The sequence below is a fragment of the Natator depressus genome, chromosome 8, assembly GCF_965152275.1.
Source record: "Natator depressus isolate rNatDep1 chromosome 8, rNatDep2.hap1, whole genome shotgun sequence".
In the NCBI taxonomy this organism is placed as follows: Eukaryota; Metazoa; Chordata; order Testudines; family Cheloniidae; genus Natator; species Natator depressus.
The window spans coordinates 49099419-49116832 of record NC_134241.1 but is presented as its reverse complement, the minus strand read 5'-3'; the positions used below and the strand labels follow the sequence as shown (position 1 = coordinate 49116832).

The 17414-nt window shown below is 45.0% G+C and overlaps 1 protein-coding gene and 1 long non-coding RNA gene across 8 annotated transcripts in view; one reads left to right on the top strand and one right to left on the bottom strand.

Annotated features, from left to right (window-relative positions):
* Positions 1 to 16011, bottom strand: part of LOC141992205 (uncharacterized) — a 68208-nt gene extending 52197 nt beyond the window's left edge. Inside the window, exons 1-2 of the long non-coding RNA XR_012640552.1 lie at positions 15998 to 16011; positions 13627 to 13746 (exon numbers count right to left, since the gene is read on the bottom strand). This is a non-coding gene — a long non-coding RNA (uncharacterized LOC141992205). The remainder of the gene's footprint in view (positions 1 to 13626; positions 13747 to 15997) is intronic.
* The window catches only part of TNR (tenascin R), a 284069-nt gene that overhangs the window by 233214 nt on the left and 33441 nt on the right, over positions 1 to 17414 (top strand). For all 7 annotated transcript variants that reach the window (XM_074960992.1, XM_074960990.1, XM_074960991.1 and 4 more), the window contains 4 exons: positions 1379 to 1494; positions 5110 to 5260; positions 11349 to 11618; positions 14246 to 14431. In XM_074960992.1, the coding sequence (XP_074817093.1) occupies positions 1379 to 1494; positions 5110 to 5260; positions 11349 to 11618; positions 14246 to 14431 (723 nt within the window). The remainder of the gene's footprint in view (positions 1 to 1378; positions 1495 to 5109; positions 5261 to 11348; positions 11619 to 14245; positions 14432 to 17414) is intronic.

The window sequence follows — 17414 nt, the reverse complement described above, 5'->3', positions numbered from 1 at the left end:
ACCAAAACCCAGCAAAGTTAATGGACGTCTTTCCATTGATTTCAGTGGGGTTTGGATCAAGCATATGCTGCCATCAAAAGGGACTAAAATTCTGGTCTAAGATTGCCCTAGATGTAGTTTTCCCCTCAAACTCACAAACACACAGGGTACAAGGCTCTCTCTCATACAAGGCTGCACCTGATACATGGATGCCTTTTCTTGTTTATTTTCCTTGAAATTAGTTTTATAATAGAGACGGACCGGAGCATCAAAAAATCACATCTAGATCCCCAACGGCTGGTCCATGATTTTGGTTCAGTCCATCTCTAGGATTGAATAATGAGAAGCGAATGTCAGGAGTTCAGATTCATTCTGAGTACACTCCTACAATTCATGGAGGATGGGTCCATCAATGACTATTAGCCAGGATGGTGAGGGGTGCAACCCCACGCTCTGGATGTCCCTAAACCTCCACCTGCCAGAAGCTGGGACTGGACGACGGGATGGATCACTCAATAATTGCCCTGTTCTGTTCATTCCCTCTGAAGCATTTGGTATCAGCCACTGTCAGAAGACAGGATACTGTGCTAGATATTGGTCTGACCCACCGTGGCCATTCTTACGTTCTTAATTCTCAAAAGCTTATCCAAACTTATCCCCTGAAGCACTGCCCCCTCTCAACCTCCTACATAAGGCCCTTCCTTACACAGCTTTAGCTATTTGAGGTACTTCTATGGCCTTTACTACCATAATATCTGAGCACCTCACAATCTTCAGTGTGTTTCTCCTCACAGCAGCCCTGTGAATTAGGAAAGGACACATAGCATTATCTCCATTTTCCCATTGTACAGATGGGGAACTGAGGCACAGAGAGACTAAGTGACTTGGCCAAGGTCACAGAGGGAATCTGTGTCAGAGCAAAACACTGAACCTAGATCTCCCAAATTCCAGGCAAGCACCCTATCCACTGGAACATTCTTCCTCTCTATCACAGCCATATTACACATGTGGCCTTGATAATATCCATGATGCTATTCGAAATTTATCTGGGTGTGATGATGGCTCATTAAAAGCATTAAAACTGCCCCTTTTTCACTTTCAGCAGTGCTTTTCTACCACAAAAAAGTTTGATTTTGAAGGGGAAAAAAGGGCATTTTCCACTGGAAACTCATTCCAACAGAAAACTGCCAACCAACTGTCAGTACCTACTTCATGACACCCCCTTTGACACTAGCAGTCAGGTTCACCCAAGCTGACTAACCTAGATTGGCATAGTCAAAGGAGAACAGACCTGTCAGGGATGTAGGGTGTCCTGTGTCTCACGCTGTGGGGAGCTGTGTCATTAAAGCAGGAACAGAGCCACAGCCTAGCTAATGTGATCCGCATTGCTGCATTTCAGATCTCTCCACTCCACAAGGGCTGCAGTTCAAGACGATCACAGAGACCACCGTGGAGGTGCAGTGGGAGCCCTTCTCTTTCTCTTTTGATGGCTGGGAGATAAGCTTCATCCCCAAGGTAACAACAACGGGGACCGCCATGCCTCTGCCCTGCCACTGCTGGCCACCCAAAGTCAGCTCTGTGGCATAGTCACAATAATAGGTCCCCATTTAAAGGAGCAGTCACACACACAGAACAGGCATGGTGCAGGGCTGGGTAAACACCATCTGAATGATACCCCTAGTCTGCCCCCTGCCCACCCATGCCAAAACAAAGCACTAAAACACCAGGTCACAATCTGGATCAATTAATCTCAGCTCTGCACTGAACACTATTTTCCATGGATTCTAGGTATCAGGACATGCATTCCTATAGAGGGAATTCCATGAAAAAGATCCTACATTTACCATATAAACAAATGGGTCCTCTAGCTTTCCTTCCCTCTCTTCCTCTATCTGTCCTCTTGCTCTCTTCCCTTACTCTCTCCCTCCATCTCCTTTCACATACCTTTCTCTCTTTCCCTTCTCCATTCTATTTTCTTTCTCCCACCTTCTTGCCCTGACTTTGATCAGACTTTTCTGAACAATTCAGCAATTGATTCATCTGTTCTAACTTATCAGTGTGAAAATGAGGCATTTGATCACCATCTCTAAAAACCCATGATAGAAACCTGCTTGGGTGTCTAAAGCTAGGCACCTAAATCCATTTTTAGCCACCCAAATATGTGGCCTGATTTTCAGAAGTATTGAGCACTTAGTAGCTCTCAGACTCCAAGAAGCCTAAATCACAATTACAAATAATTCCGCTGCAAAATTGTAACCACAATTATAGAACAGGTACAATTTGTGCTTGCAAAAATGAAAGTTGAAGGCTGAAACTGTTGCCCTAAATTTCAAACATTTTATCTGCACAGACAAATCAACAATAAAGTTGTCACTGATGCTACATTTAATATTTATTCTCAGTTATTGTACCACTTGTATAGAACTACAGCTCAACTTGTATCTGGCACCTCTCTACAAGTGTATCCTACACATCTTACAATAAAAAAAATGTGGATGAAGAGTCCTATTATATTGCCTTGACTCAGGAAAAACTCCCACTGAAGTAAACAAGGGTTCTGTGAAATAAAGAACTGTAGAACTGGGCCCCTGAAGGTATGAAAACATACCATCAGAACCAGTACAAAAACAAAATCCAGATGAGCAGAAATTGACAAAAACAACTTTGGTTTCTAACTTTGGTTTCCAAAAGGGCTGGAGCGATATTTTTCTAATTGTATATGTGTATACACACACACACACAAAAGCAAAATTCTCTTATGAGTTGCAGTTCATGAATTGCATTTATAAGCCCAGAGGTAATTTTCATTCAAAATCAGGATAAGCCACTAAAAAATAAGAAATTCTAACGGAAACACTACCAGAGCCATAAGTGAACTAAACTAGCACATCTTTAAAACATTGTACAAACACTAGTGAATCAATCCTCACAACATAAGGATTGACATGAATGCTAGGATATCCATTTCAAGATGGGGAAGCAGAGTCTCAGATGTGCACTTGGCTATCTTACCCGATTTCTTTGTGAAGATCATCATCGCTCCCTAGAGTCACTGCACAGTCCTAATGTTCATGACTCTGTCCCATGACCCAAGGAAATAGTCCCTTGTTTGTCTCAGACATGACAGTGCAGGGTCACAATGCATCCAGACTCAATGCCACAATAGTCCTGCCTTAACTTGACATCGTGAGGTGGAGCCCCAAGCATAATGATGTCATGATGCAATGCAATTTGTGACACTTTTATTTCGGCCTGCACAAGAAAGACAAACCACTGGCCACCATTTTCCTATTAGATCTTAGTCCCCATTATACAAATGCAGTTTAATTTTCCCAAGTAGGTACAGGAACAATTAAGTAACACCTTGGAATGGAACAGGACAGGTACAGTAGAAAAAGTTTGTGAGGTACCTGAATTTTATAAACAGTGGTACACTACATGATAGGAGAAATAAAAATATAGCTTTTAATCATGCTGCGGTGTGTGATTAATAAAGGCAGGCAAGTCCCTCCAGTGGCTTTGAAAATCTCAGCCTAAATGCATTATCTGTAAATTTCAAGTGAACTTTTCAGGTCAAATGTATACCAACTTTAAAATTTGTAAAACTAAATTCTTAAAATCCTAAGACCAACAGAAATATTTTCAAGGTATTTTAAAACATTCCAGATACAATATTTCCCTCCAAAACATCACAGCATTGCACTGCCATTCTAAAACCCTGACAGTGAAAAGCAACTAGACACTGACTATAACTAAAATGAAACTGACCAGCTATTTTCATTGTTTAGGGAAAAAAATGCAAACATTAAACAAACAAAATCAAGAGTGAAAAGTAAATATATGCTACAGCAATAATATCACATTGACATTAAAGCTGTGGTTTATGTGGGCTATGAAAGTAGGATACCATTTCTTTCTGTGCACTGTATCATCATATTTCTAAGAACTCTGCGTGAGACAACAACTCGTTTGTTCTCACAATCTCTGCAGACTGCTATAGAGATACAAGAGCACTGGGGATCTAAGGGGACTTTAATTCTGGTCTTTCTTGCTGCTGTTGCTCCATAATATAAAATAAAAGTGATTTCAGATGGCAAATATATGGTGGCTCTGTGCGAAAGGAAAAAACACAATAAGATTTGCAGCAATAGCGGGAACGGCTCTGCAAAGCAATAGAACTCAGAGAAAATGACAAAGCCACAAAGAGGTTAAAAAAGAGAAAAGAATATTAGAAAAGCTAAAATGGCAATTTAGGGGCAAAGTGGAAGATTTCTAGTTTAATTAGAAAAGGGAAGAATGCGAATGGAAATCTATGTGCAAAGATTTGCTTAGTATGTTATTAGTGAAGACAATGACAAGAAAAGTTTCATTTGGCTAACACTGGCAGGAAAGGTGACATTTGCAGCTGCTTAAAGACTTATGTTTTCCAGAGGAAATACATGGAGTATAAAGACTTAATAGAGATACTTCAAAAGTATTGTGTGCCAAAAACAAAGGCCTTGCAGTTTCACAGCTATATATAAACCACAGGATACGCCAGGCAGCCGAGAAGTGCCACAAAGAGAGAGGAATGAATCCTGGACCTTTTTCACTGACTGTTCTCATGTGGAGTCGCTCTACCAGCTTGAACACGCACACTAGTTAAAAACAGGGATTGAGAAAAATGCTGTCTGCCTACGAGCCATCTGGAAGCAACAACTGAGGGGTGAACGGCATGAGATGCATCTGACTCTGTGAGCCCCTGCTGGCTGCGAGGGGGTATTGGGACCCTTGGCAAAAGAGTCGACCCATCCTGAGGCATGTAATATCTTTTGGACAGACCGTACAGCCCTTATGCACATTTATGAGCACTTCATCAGACCTGCAGGCCCATTGTAAACAATGGGAATAACTGAATGAGTAAGATCTCACCACTGTGAATAAGGGTCACTTATGAAATAGACATGCAGAGAGTATGTAAGTTTTCCCCAGGTGGGTACATTATTCCCAGTGATGCTCTATATTTGGGGCCAAGTTGACCTGGCATCCCATTATCTTCTCCAACTACTGCTGCATCCTTTTAATACGTTACCAGTTCCAGACTCCCCCCTCCCCAACTTTCTGTGCAGATTTCTTTTTTAATCTCCCTAGAACAATGAAGGTGGCGTCATCGCACAGCTTCCTAGCAGTGTCACCACCTTCAACCAGACAGGACTGAAGCCTGGGGAAGAATACATCGTCAATGTGGTAGCCCTCAAGGAGCAAGCCAGGAGCCCCCCTACCTCCGACAGCATCTCCACCTGTGAGTGACTCCATCCTTTAGCCCTCAGGCATGCTCTGTCTTTCCAGACCCAGAACAGGGCATGGTCCCAGTGTTGTATAGCTGTCCTTTCACCTCCAGGTCAGCAGGTCAGATATAATCCAGTTCGGCAGAGGCTGAAGGCTGGTATCACCAGATGGTGGGGATCATTTGGGCCAAGTGAAATGAGATGCTGGTCTCAATACAGATCCCAGCAGATGTGCGTTCATATCACAGAAAACACCACCACAATTGGCATTAATTGGCAGTTTCAGCAGAGGAACCAAGGAATGAATAGCCATGGAGACTGAACTCCCCTCTCACAGTTAGAGATGGTCCCACCAGAGCATGGCAGGGCACATCGATGGATGGATGTGGGGTAGTTTACATTTCTGCTGCCAATGTTGTACTAGTTCCCTGGGTTACAAGAAGAATCCAGTCTCCAGGGTTTTGTTCATGCACCTTTCACCAACAATACATTCAAACAATGGGCCAAATCCCCAGCTGGTGTAAATCAGTGTAGCTCCATTGACTTAAAACTGAAATGTTTTTAACCCCTGAAAAGACGCAGGTTTGGCTTTGCTTGGAGGGTCAGGTGAGGGTTCTGAGGGTTCTTTATTGAGGGTAACTTGCAACACTGAATTTACTCTCTGCTAGATAAACTCAGAGGGCAAATTCACCCATTGAGTAATACCATTGACTTACACCAGGGATTACTTCGGTCTACATCATTTCTGCAAGGAAAGAAATAATTAGGAGACAGCTCTGGCCTGGAACATCAGAACCAAATCCTCCCACTTTGAGCTTGGGGGAAAGTCAGACACAAATGCAAATTCTGTGGCACAGGCCCAGTTATGATAATAACACCTGACTGAGCTGCACAATTTCAGTCTCAAAGACACACTAAAGATGGATGAACTTCTAAACTGAATGATGATTTGGGTTAAACAAATGCCCTGAAATCTGGGGTTTATCTGAACGGTCTAATTCCATCTGGGCTGCAAACTGGGTGCAGAAGCACCACAAGAACAGCCCTTCTCACAGTATTTTGACACTTCTTTTGTACCTAAATCCCTTTGAGGAAGATTCAGTGAGCTTGATAATAGCAAAGGGAAAATTAATTCCTCTCACTGTTGCATATAGCTCACATGCTTCCGTTCCTTCTCCTCTCTCCCCCACACTCCCCAGTACATCCTGGGAATTGTAGTTCCTGGGCTCAAAGCTCCAGGACTCATCTAGGAACAAACTTACAGACTGGGGTAGCTATCCGCCCCGAGATAGATACAATTCCCCCCACTCCTGGCCTGATGCTCGTGCAGGGAAAGCATGGAGAAACATTAACTGAGCTCAAACAAGGACCAGTTTGGGTTCTAAGTGAAGGCTCAGTTCAATTATTTTTCTGTCCAAGTAAATTTCCCACCTCTAGTGATTTCACATTAGGCACATTTCTGAAGTTGGAGACTGAGTGTTCCCAGTTCCACAAAAGCGCTTGTACCAAGTAGTCCCCCAGCACACCCAGACAACAGGTTAAGGTCCAAATCCTGGGAGGTGCTGAGGGCCCTCAAGAACGTAAGAACAGCCATACTGGGTCAGACCAAAGGTCCATCTAGCACTCGATCTTGTCTTCCAACAGTGGCCAATGCCCGGTGCCCCAGAGGAAATGAACAGAACAGATAATCATCATTCCCAGCTTCACACTGATGGACTCAGGTCTCTTCAGAACCAATTTTTTATGCTAGCCACAAGCCCATCACTTTCTCTCGCAGACAGTCAGATTAGAGTCTCCAGGTGTGTACACCAGGAGCTAATTAACCTTTTCATTGCTGAGTCAAAGGTAACACTGGGCAAAGCACATATCTAAGTTCTCACTCTGAATCCTTGCAAGACAGTCAGATAGCTCCCTCCAGCCACACCATTTACAAACAGAAACACATATTTAAACAGCTCTGTGAAGGTTACATAGAGATGTGTTCTCATGAGGTTGCTAATTAGGGCTTTAATGGAGCTGGAGACTGAAGGGCTCCTAGGAAAATTATCCTAAAAAGCACAATATAACAGAGAGGTCTCTACAGTCAGCAAAGGAGTCTTTCTAACATTAGAGGAGAGAATCTATCATCTTGCTGCAGATGTTAGTCTACCTGATCTCTGCAAACAAACACAAATCCTTTCCTATTGCTTTGTTTGTGTGTTTAGCAGCTGCTTGCATAATGTGGCTTAACAGAGACACCTACTGGTCATGATGAAATGTTTCCATTCCCCTAACGAGTGCAGCTATTGCACATAGAGCAGCCTCAAACTCACAGTGCTTTCAGTTCATAAGGGATTGTGCAAAGTAGATTAAAGATTCATAAATCTTCCGGCCAGAAGGGATCACTGCAATCATCTAGCCTGACCTCCTGCAAAACACAAGCCATAGAATTTCACCCCACGATCCTCGCCTCTAACTCAACAAAGTGTGGTTCTTGATAGGCTCCAACTGCAAAGAGATGGGTTCAAACTGCTGGATCCCAGCTTTTCCAGCATATGGGGTTTAAATCTGGGGGATTGGTTTGGCTTGGCCCATTATACAGAGAGGGGTCAGCCACAGAGTCTGGATCTGGATATGACTGCTCCTAAAGCTCCAGAGATTTTTGAATCTGGAGATTTGGTTCACCATCTCTCATGCAAGCCTTTCTGTTCTGTTTTGGTTATGGGAGGGTAGAACCAGACCCGTTTGATTTTAAGTTGTAATGAACCCAAAATCTCAGCGTGAAGATCAGCTGAAACAGCCAAAACTTTTCTTGCTTTGAGCAGAAACAGGATTTTCCACCCAAAGCCATTGTGCAGTCCAGGCACACCAACCCTTGAGAGACCCCAGTTGGTGTGGCTGGAACCTCTACACCTTTGCCGATGAGTTTAAACTTTCTTCACTGAAGTTTTGCCCAGCTCTGATCACAAGGAATTCACCAGATTTGGGACAGACTGATGTTTGGGTTACAGTCCATTAACACTCCCATGTTAAATGTTCACACAGGGGCTGGTATTTTCAAAGGTGCATAAGGGAAATAGGTGCCCAGATCCCACTGAATTTCATTGAGGTTTGGGAACCTAACCCCTTAGGCAGCTTTGAAAATCCAAGCCAAAAATGCAAGCTCAGCATGTTCTGCAGTAGCACCACCAGTTTCCGCGGCTGAAAACTCGTGACTTTTTTAGCAACTAATTAGTCTATCCACCTGAGCAGCAAACCATGCAGGACTTGTAGGCATTGTATTCATGCTCCATTAATACAACACCTACAATCTTAACCCACTAAACTAATTTAGAATAAGGTTCTCTATTCTGGAATAAGAGCATCCACATCTGGAGTTAATCAGGAAGAGCTATTTCAGAATAACTGTGTGTTTAGAAACCTCTTAGATCACCCCAACACCTCAGCCCCCTCTGGAGATCTAGATATTCAGTATATGTTTATTATCCAGTGAAACCTGTCCAACATACAAAATGCACTTTAAAAAAAATAACATTTTTGCTTTGCACTACCTAAACCCTAGCTTACAAGACCAGGGCATTTAGTACTAGTTACAGAATACAATTTAGGCTGTCACTAGTAAAACAAACAAACAAGCAAGCCCCCATACAGTATGAACCTGGATTATAGATCTCAGATCCCCAGGTAGAAAATAAGTCTCAGAATTGGCTGTGCAGCAGGCGCTGCATGTTAATGCTGCTACAGCACATGGCCAATACACAGATGCTTGACAGATTGTGTGTCATTACAATACCTACAGACAGGCAAAGCAGTTAGAATCAAACAGCATCAACCCAGAATTTGAACCCAAACTTTTCACCATGTAACTTTTTTCTTTAGATTATTTTTTATTTCCTTGTGGTCCCTGCACTTCTGGATTTCTTCTAAGAGAGGAAGTAGAAATGTCAACACAACCTTGTGGGATTTCCAGATCAAACAGGGAGCAATGGAAATCCCAAGGGGTATTGTTTCTTTCTTGTGAGTCCGAGTGCAATTATTCCAAGATCTAGAGATCTGGCTACAACTCCTCTCTCTTTTGTAAAGGATGGGTAGAACTTCTGGGATATTGTAACTAATGTCAAGTTTTGAAAAGTCTCTTAGAAGAATTGAGAAAACAACTAGCACTTTCAATATTTTCAGCACACTGGAAATCCACAGTTTATTAAAAATTGGCTGACACACGTCAAAATGTAATTGTAAATGGGGAATTATCATTAAGCCTGGATGTTTCTAGAAGGGTCCTGCAGGGATCAGTTCTTGGCCCTAGGCTATTTAACATTTTTATCAAAGACCTGGAAGAAAACACAAAGTCATCACTGGTAAAGGTTACAGATGACACAAAGATAGGGGAAGTAGTAAATAATGAAGAGAAGAGGTCATTGATACAGAGCGATCTGGATCTCAAACAATACACATTTTAATATGACCAAATGTAAGGTCATACGTCTAAGAATAAATAATGCAGGCTTTACTTACAGAATGGGGGACTCTATCCTGGAAAGCAGCAACTCTGAAAAGAACTTGGTGGTGATGGCGGATAATCAGCTGAACATGAGCTTCCCATGCAATGCTGTTGGCCAAAGGGGCTAATATGATCCTTGGATGTAGAAACGGGGGAATATTGAGTAGGAGTAGGGAGATGATATTTTCTCTGTATTTGGCACTGGTGTGACCACTGCTGGAACACTGTCCACTTCTTGAGTTCACAATTCAAGAAGGATGCTGATAAAGTGAAGAAGGTTCAGAGAAGAGCCATGAGGATGATTAGAGGTCTGGAAAACATGCCTTATAGTGAAAGACTGCACAGGCATTGAATCTGTTTAGTTTAACAAAGAGAAGATTAAGGGGTGACTTGATCACAGTCTATAACAGGGGTCTCAAACATGCAGCCCGCAGGTGGCCCACGGAGTTATTTCCTGTGGCCGCCAAGCTCCCCTCACCCGCCACCCCCCCTCCCCTGCCAGCGCACTGTGTCCCCGCTCCTCTGCCTACCTCCAGGTGCTTCCCGCCGCCAAACAGCTGTTTGGCGGTGCTTAGCATGTTCCAGGAGAGAGGGGGGAGGAGCGGGAAGCCGTGTGCTCAGGGGAGGAGACGGAGAAGAGGCAGGGATTTGGGGAAGGTGCTGGAAGAGGGGCTGGGAGGGGGTGGAGTTGGGGTGGGGACTTTGGGGAAGGGGTTGGAATGGGGTGGGGACTCATGAAAGGGGTGGAGTGGGGGCAGGGCCGGTGGCAGCGGGGAGGGGGGGTTGTCAGTGATGCGGCCCTTGGGCCAATGTACTAGTCCTCATGTGGCCCTCGTGGTGATTTGAGTTTGAGATCCCTGGTCTATAATAACTGACATGGGGAACAGAACTCTTCAGTCTAGCAGAAAAAGGTACGACAAGACAGAATGGCTAGATGTTGAAGCTAGACAAATTCAGACTAGAAATGAGGCACAATTTTTTAACAGTGAGGGCAATTAAGATTTGGAACGACTTACTGGGAGTTGTGGTGGGCTCTCCATCTCTGGAAATTTTTCAATCAAGTTAGGATGTTTTTCTAAAAGATCTGCTTTAGTTCAGACAGGAATTGATTCAGGGAAGTTCTCTGGCCTATGCTATATAGGAGGCCAGACTAGATGATCACAATGGTCCCTTCTGGCCTTGGAATCTATGATGAATGCCTTACTCTTCTTGGTGCAGTCCCACTCCATATGAATCTTGGCATATCAGAAGAAGGTTCCCATGAACACCCTCAACCTGAACCAAACCCAAGAATCTATTCAGATCCATCCACCCTTTAACAGACCCCTTTCCCTACATCCTATTGCTTGGCAGCCACAAACAACTCATCTAACCAGTATGGCATAGCCTGGAGGCCTATCTCTAATCCATGGACCCTGAGCTGGGATCTTGGGTCACAACTCACATTAGTTCTTTTCCTCCTGCTATTGCCTGGATACTAAGTTAAAGTGGTGATGGGCCACTTCAAATATCAGATGTAGCAAGACTGAGCCCTCTCTTTCCCCAGGGCCGGATGCCATGCAATTTACATATTTTCTGTCTGTGTTTAACTCTCACAACTAACATGCTTCTTTGGTGTCCAGTAATTGATGGGCCAACCCAAATCCTGGTGCGAGATGTCTCGGACACAGTGGCCTTCGTGGAGTGGACCCCACCCCGAGCTAAAGTAGACTACATCCTGCTGAAGTACGGCCTCACGAATGGGGAAGGGGGGAAGACCATGTTCCGACTGCAGCCTCCCCTGAGCCAGTACTCAATGCAGGCCCTGAGGCCCGGCTCACAGTACGAAGTCTCCATCTCCGGGGTTCGAGGGACCAACGAGAGCGACCCTGCCGTCACCACCTTCACAACAGGTACATCGGTTGCATTTAAAAGCCATCTGGCTAGAGTCTAGTCCACTACATGGCCAGCCATCGAGAGACCCACACAACAAACAGGTCGACTCACTGGATGACTGATTAACAGACTGACTTGAATCAGTGACAAACAGGCCGAGACCCAGCTGCCCTCACAAATAGATGGATTCCCTTTCTGACAGACTTATCAGGGCCTTCTGCCTGACTGCCCCCCCCGCCCCCCAAACAGGCCAACACACTGACTGACAGACTCAGACACACCCAGCTAGCTGGCCAGTTCATGGACTGACAGACTGAGTAGGCAACAGGCTTTAATACAATGGACTGCCAGACAGACGCTGCCACACTAAACGCACTTCCTCTACTCATAACCGGAGTAGAGCCTCTTTCCTTCAGGGTCACACCCAGTGTCTTCTCCTCTCACTAGAGCAGTGACCAGACACAACGTCTCACTCCTCCACTGCCATCTGCTGCCTGTATGCACACCGCTGAACCAACATCACTGGGCTCCAGGAGACCCTGTTTTATGACAACCTTAGATATAAGCCGACTGTACTGTGACTCTCTGACTCACTGCATAATCTCTGATTCTGCATAGCATCAGGGTAAATACTTCTTGGGTGAAGGATTTTTCAACTCTGACAGATCTGTATGGTATCTCTGTATGTTTCCCTCTATAGTATATACCCATCTATCGGAATTTTACAGTATATACTTGTCTCTCTTTCTATCTACAGAATCTGTTTGCCTGTCCTATTTGCAATATGTATTTGGCAGGAGAAAAAAAATCCTAAATCTGCAGTGTAATACAATGGTTTAGATTCTCAGCTGGTATAAATCAGTGTAGTTCTATTGAAGTCAGTGGAGCTATGCTGATTTTTGCCCAGTAAGTGTTGCATTAAGATAATGCTTTGCAACCCAGGCATACTGATTTGCTGCAAGATGCAACAAGGTACAGGAATTAATTTCTATGACTGTACGTTGTGCACCTGGATCCAGAGCTGCATTTTCCCAAAGTTCAGACCAATGTTTTAGTACAACCCCATCCCCGTAGTATGTAAGCACATCACAAAGGCATGAGTTTCGATTATTATAGTGATAGGAGCCAGCCCCTACAAGTTCAAAGAACATTCAGATCTTCAGATTAGTCTGAGCCCATAACCAAGATTTGCAAAAATGGAAATTAGACTCCTAAATCCATATTTAAGAACCTAAATAAGTTGCCTGATTTTTCAAAAGCACTAAGCTACGAGAAGCTCAGTACTTTAGAAAATCAGGGCACTTATTTGGATGCCTAAAGGAGGAGTTAGGAGCCTAACTTTAGGTACCCATTTTTTGAAAAAAATTGCCCCATCTATAGTTATTCAAATTGAGAGAGAGGAGATGGGGGGTGCCACCTGAGACAATCTGCTATCAAGCAACTGAAAGTGACACAGTTAAAAATGTGGTTATCTTATTTTGATACTTTATATGAATACTCTAACCGGTCAGTAAAACTTTAATTAATGCTAAGCCTGTGGATGGCTAACAGGTTTAATTTACCGTGCCATAAAGGAGAAGCTAGAGAGCATATTTCAGTGCTATTTTATGGTTTATAAATTACCTGTCAAATATATTATCAGCGGATACCAGTGCTTCTATGACAGTAACTGTAGTGTCTCTAGTGTATATACTTAGAATGAGATGTACAGTGCTATCAATTTGCTGAATTTGCCTTTCCTTGTATTATCTCTATGAGTTGTTATGATCAAAAAATCCCTCCAAAAACAAATGAACAAAAATATATAGTTAGATGGGATCTACTGAGTATAATTTTACCTGTGAACCAAAAAGGAGTTATACCCTGGATATAAAATGGCCAAATCCTGCCCTAAGCTATACCTGTGTAATCCTGTTGATCAGAGTAGGGTTGCATGAATATAAATGAGGGCAGAATTTGGTACAATATGTACAGTAATATGTAGCAGTGCTAAACAACAAGGCATGCTATCAAGGCGGGATTTACCTGCATATGAGTCTGTGATAAGGCATGAGATCTTGCGGCTAAGGCACTCAGGAGAAGTCCTGGGTTCAAATCTTGCCTTTGCCATAGACTTCTTGACTTACTGTGCCTCGGTTTCCCCACCTGTAAAATGGGAATAATAATAATAATAATTCCTTACCTCATTGAGGTATTGGGTGGATTCAATTTCATCATGCTTTTTTTAAAAAAAAAACAGCAAGGGTAATTCATCATTGGAACAATTTACTGAGAGACTTGGTGCATTCGCCCTCACCTGAAATCTTTCAATCAAAATTGGGTGTCTTTTTACAAAAGAGATGCTCTACTGTCCATCTCCATTCACTGGCCTGTGCTATGCAGGAGGCCAGACTAGATGATCACAATAAAGCCTTCTGACCTTAAAATCTATTAATTAATCTAAGGGGCTGAGCTACCACAGAGACAACTCAGCAAGTGCGACTCCATGCAGGTTAGATCGCGGTTAGTGTCTGGGGTGGTAGAATACCATGGTCTCACAATAACACAGCTTGGATTCCTTGCCAACACATGAAAGCATTTCCTCAGCTGCAGATGGGGGCAATTCTCGCAGATTGAACTGCATTTGTTTTCTTATCTTGTATAGAGATTGATGCACCCAAGAACCTCCGGGTGGGCTTGCGAACGTTGGCCAGCCTGGCACTGGAGTGGGACAACAGTGAGGCGGAGGTGCAGAACTATAGGGTGGTGTACAGCACACTAGCAGGCGAGCAGTACCACGAGGTGCTGGTGCCGCGGAACGCTGGCCTGACAACCCGGGCCACCCTCACAGGTAAATCCCTCTGTGGACATGCCAGGATCTACATGGATGTTGGGCAGCCTCTTCTTCTCCATGCACTGGGCCCCATTCAGGAGATCAGGGAGGGAGACCAAGCCCATGCAACATACAGCCTCTTCCATCCCACTCCCTATGTACTGAGATGATCTTGGGACAACTTGGGCCTGATTCGCCCATCACTGACTTCAGTGGAGTTTCCTGACTGACACTGGTGAGACTTAGGGTATGTCTACATAGCAGTCAGGAAGTGTGTTGCAGCACCTGCAGACATACTTGAACTAGCTTTGATCTAGCAAGCGTGACTAAAAATAGCAGTGAAGCCACACCTCTGCCAAGTCTTGCTCTGCACACAAAACCATGCACTATCCATGGTACCCTCCTGCATCTCTGACAACTATCTAGCGCAGGGGTGGGCAAACTTTTTGGCCCAAGGGCCACATCTGGGTGAGGAAATTGCATGCAGGGCCATGAATGTAGGGCTGGGGCAGGGAGTTGGGGTGCGGGAGGGAGTGCGGGGTATGGGAGGGGGTGCAGTGTGCAGGAAGGGGCTCAGGGCAAGGGGTTGGGGCAGAGGAGGAGTGTGGGGTGTATGAGGGAGCTCAGGAAAGGGGGTTGGGGTACAGGGAAGGATGCATGGTGCAGCAGGGGGCTCAGGGCAAGGGATTGGGGTACAGGGAAGGGTGTGTGGTGCAGCAGGGGGCTCAGGGCAGGGGGTTGGGGCACAGGAGAGATACGGGGTGCAGCAGGGGTCTTGGGCGCAGGAGGGGTGTGGAGTGCAGCAGGGGGTTGGGGTGCAGGCAGGGGGCTCAAGGCAGGGATTTGGGGTGCAGGGTGCAGGAGGGGTTTGGGCTCTGGCCTGGCGCCACTTACCGGTTCCACGGTGGCAGCAGCGTGCACTGGGGCCAGGGCAGGCTCCCTACCTGCTGCTCCCAGAAGTGGCCAGCACCACATCCCTGAGGCCCCTGAGGGAGAGAGAGCAGAGGGCTCCGTGCATTGCCCTTGCCTGTGGGTACCTTCCCTGAAGCTCCCATTGGCCGGAAACGGGGAACTCCAAGGCAAGGAGAGCACACAGAGCCCTCTGCCCCCTCAGGGGCTGCAGGGACGTGGTGCCGGCCGCTTCTGGGAGCGGCGCAGGGCCCGCAGCACCACGAGGGTGGCAATCTCATGGGCCGGATCCAAAGCTCTGAGGGGCCGGATCCGGACCATGGACCGCAGTTTGCCCACCCGTGATCTAGCAGATACCCCAGTGGTCTGGCACTTGTCTAGCTGGAACCCCCATGTGTCTGTGGCATCTGGTTCTGGCAAACCGAATGATTTTCTGGGAAAGCCCAGGTCATACTCTGCTCGGTTCGAAAGTTGCAAACCCAACAGAATTAATCACAAAAAAGACTGCAGGGCCGGAAAGCAATTAGAGCAGCAAGTGTGACAATGGAGTGTGTGAAAACTACAATATTAGATGTTATTTTTGCTGCATTTCATGAGGGGAACTGCCTTGAGAAGCAGAATTTGATTAGAGGGAGACATTACAGACTCATGAAACCAGGGTCTGGCTTAACTTACCTGCCAGCTTTCTTCAGAGCGTTTACTACTTTTGCAGACAAGCAGTGAAAGGTAAGTCCTGCAAATGGGCCAAATTCTGCTGTCAAGTACACTGGTGTAAATCTGGTGTTACTCCCTTGACATGAATATCATCCACCCCATGGAGTCACTCTGGATTTACCTTTATGTAATTAAGAGCAGAATCTGTTACTGAAATATTTCACTGACAGCAGTTGCCAAGTAAAGCCAATTAAAGCAAACACAATAAAGGGGTTTCCCGGGCATGCATTTGTGGAGATGAGACATGCTGAAGAACTGTGACAGGCTTAAAGAGAACAGGCTGGTGGCGTCAAATGTCCTCTCCGGAGAGCCCGAGACACTGAAAACTAGACTAGACAAAATCTTAGCTCAGTCTATTGTAGGGAATAACAACACTTCCTTCCCACACCCTTCAGTCTGTCTTGTTGGTTTGGATTGTTAGCGCTTTGAGGCAGGAAATGGCTTGTCAATGTGTCTGTGCAGCACCTAGCACAATGAGCCTCTGATCTCAGCTGGAGCGTCTAGGTGTTCCCACAATGCAAATATTTAAAATGGTAAAAATCATAAGACACAAGCTGGCTGTAGAGGATGAGTCTGGATGAAGAATCTATTTTCTGTCTGTGATTCCGAGACAGGGAATTATGGACAGTGAAGAGAGGCAAGCACCAAAAGTCCATTACCTCAGCAGCTGAAGAGATTGCAAAACTCCCACTGACTTGGGTGGAACCAGGATCTCACCCCAGGGCTATTTCATTTGTCTGATTCCTTTGTAAATTCTTTACAGGTGTTTTCCATGTTGTTGCCATGGTGAGTCTACTCCTTATACTAACGGGATGCTATCAAAGTCATTTAGGCCCCAAATTCTACATGGAGTTGGGGCCTGATTCATAGCCCGTTGGAATCAATGGGAGCTTTGGATCAGAGCCATACTGAGGACAATGTTGGTGACTGATAGATTCGACTGAAAGGGTTATATAGAGAGTAAAGGGTCTGAGTACCTTAGAGTCTCCCTTTAATTGCTCCATGTAAAGAAATTCCACCTGGAATTCTGTAGGGTATGACATGTCCCCAGGTTTAGCTGGCACACTTTGTTCTTGCCGTTAATATCAGCACCAGAAGTTTCATAACAACTAGTCTTTCTGTTCCCCTCAGAAACGTGTTTCCTTCCACAAGGTCACCTGTTAATCCACTCTTTCCCATGAATCCTGACCTAGTGGTCTCTAGCTGAGATGGCCCAGAGCTGAAACAACTGGATCTGTACTCAAATCTCCCTTCAAACCCAAAGGGGTTCAGATCTGGGGTCTTGGGTCAGGTCTCTCGCTTCTCCAAAGAAGACATCCAGATCTTTGAAAGGCATATACACAATGCAGAGGCCAGAATTAACATCATATTGCTACGG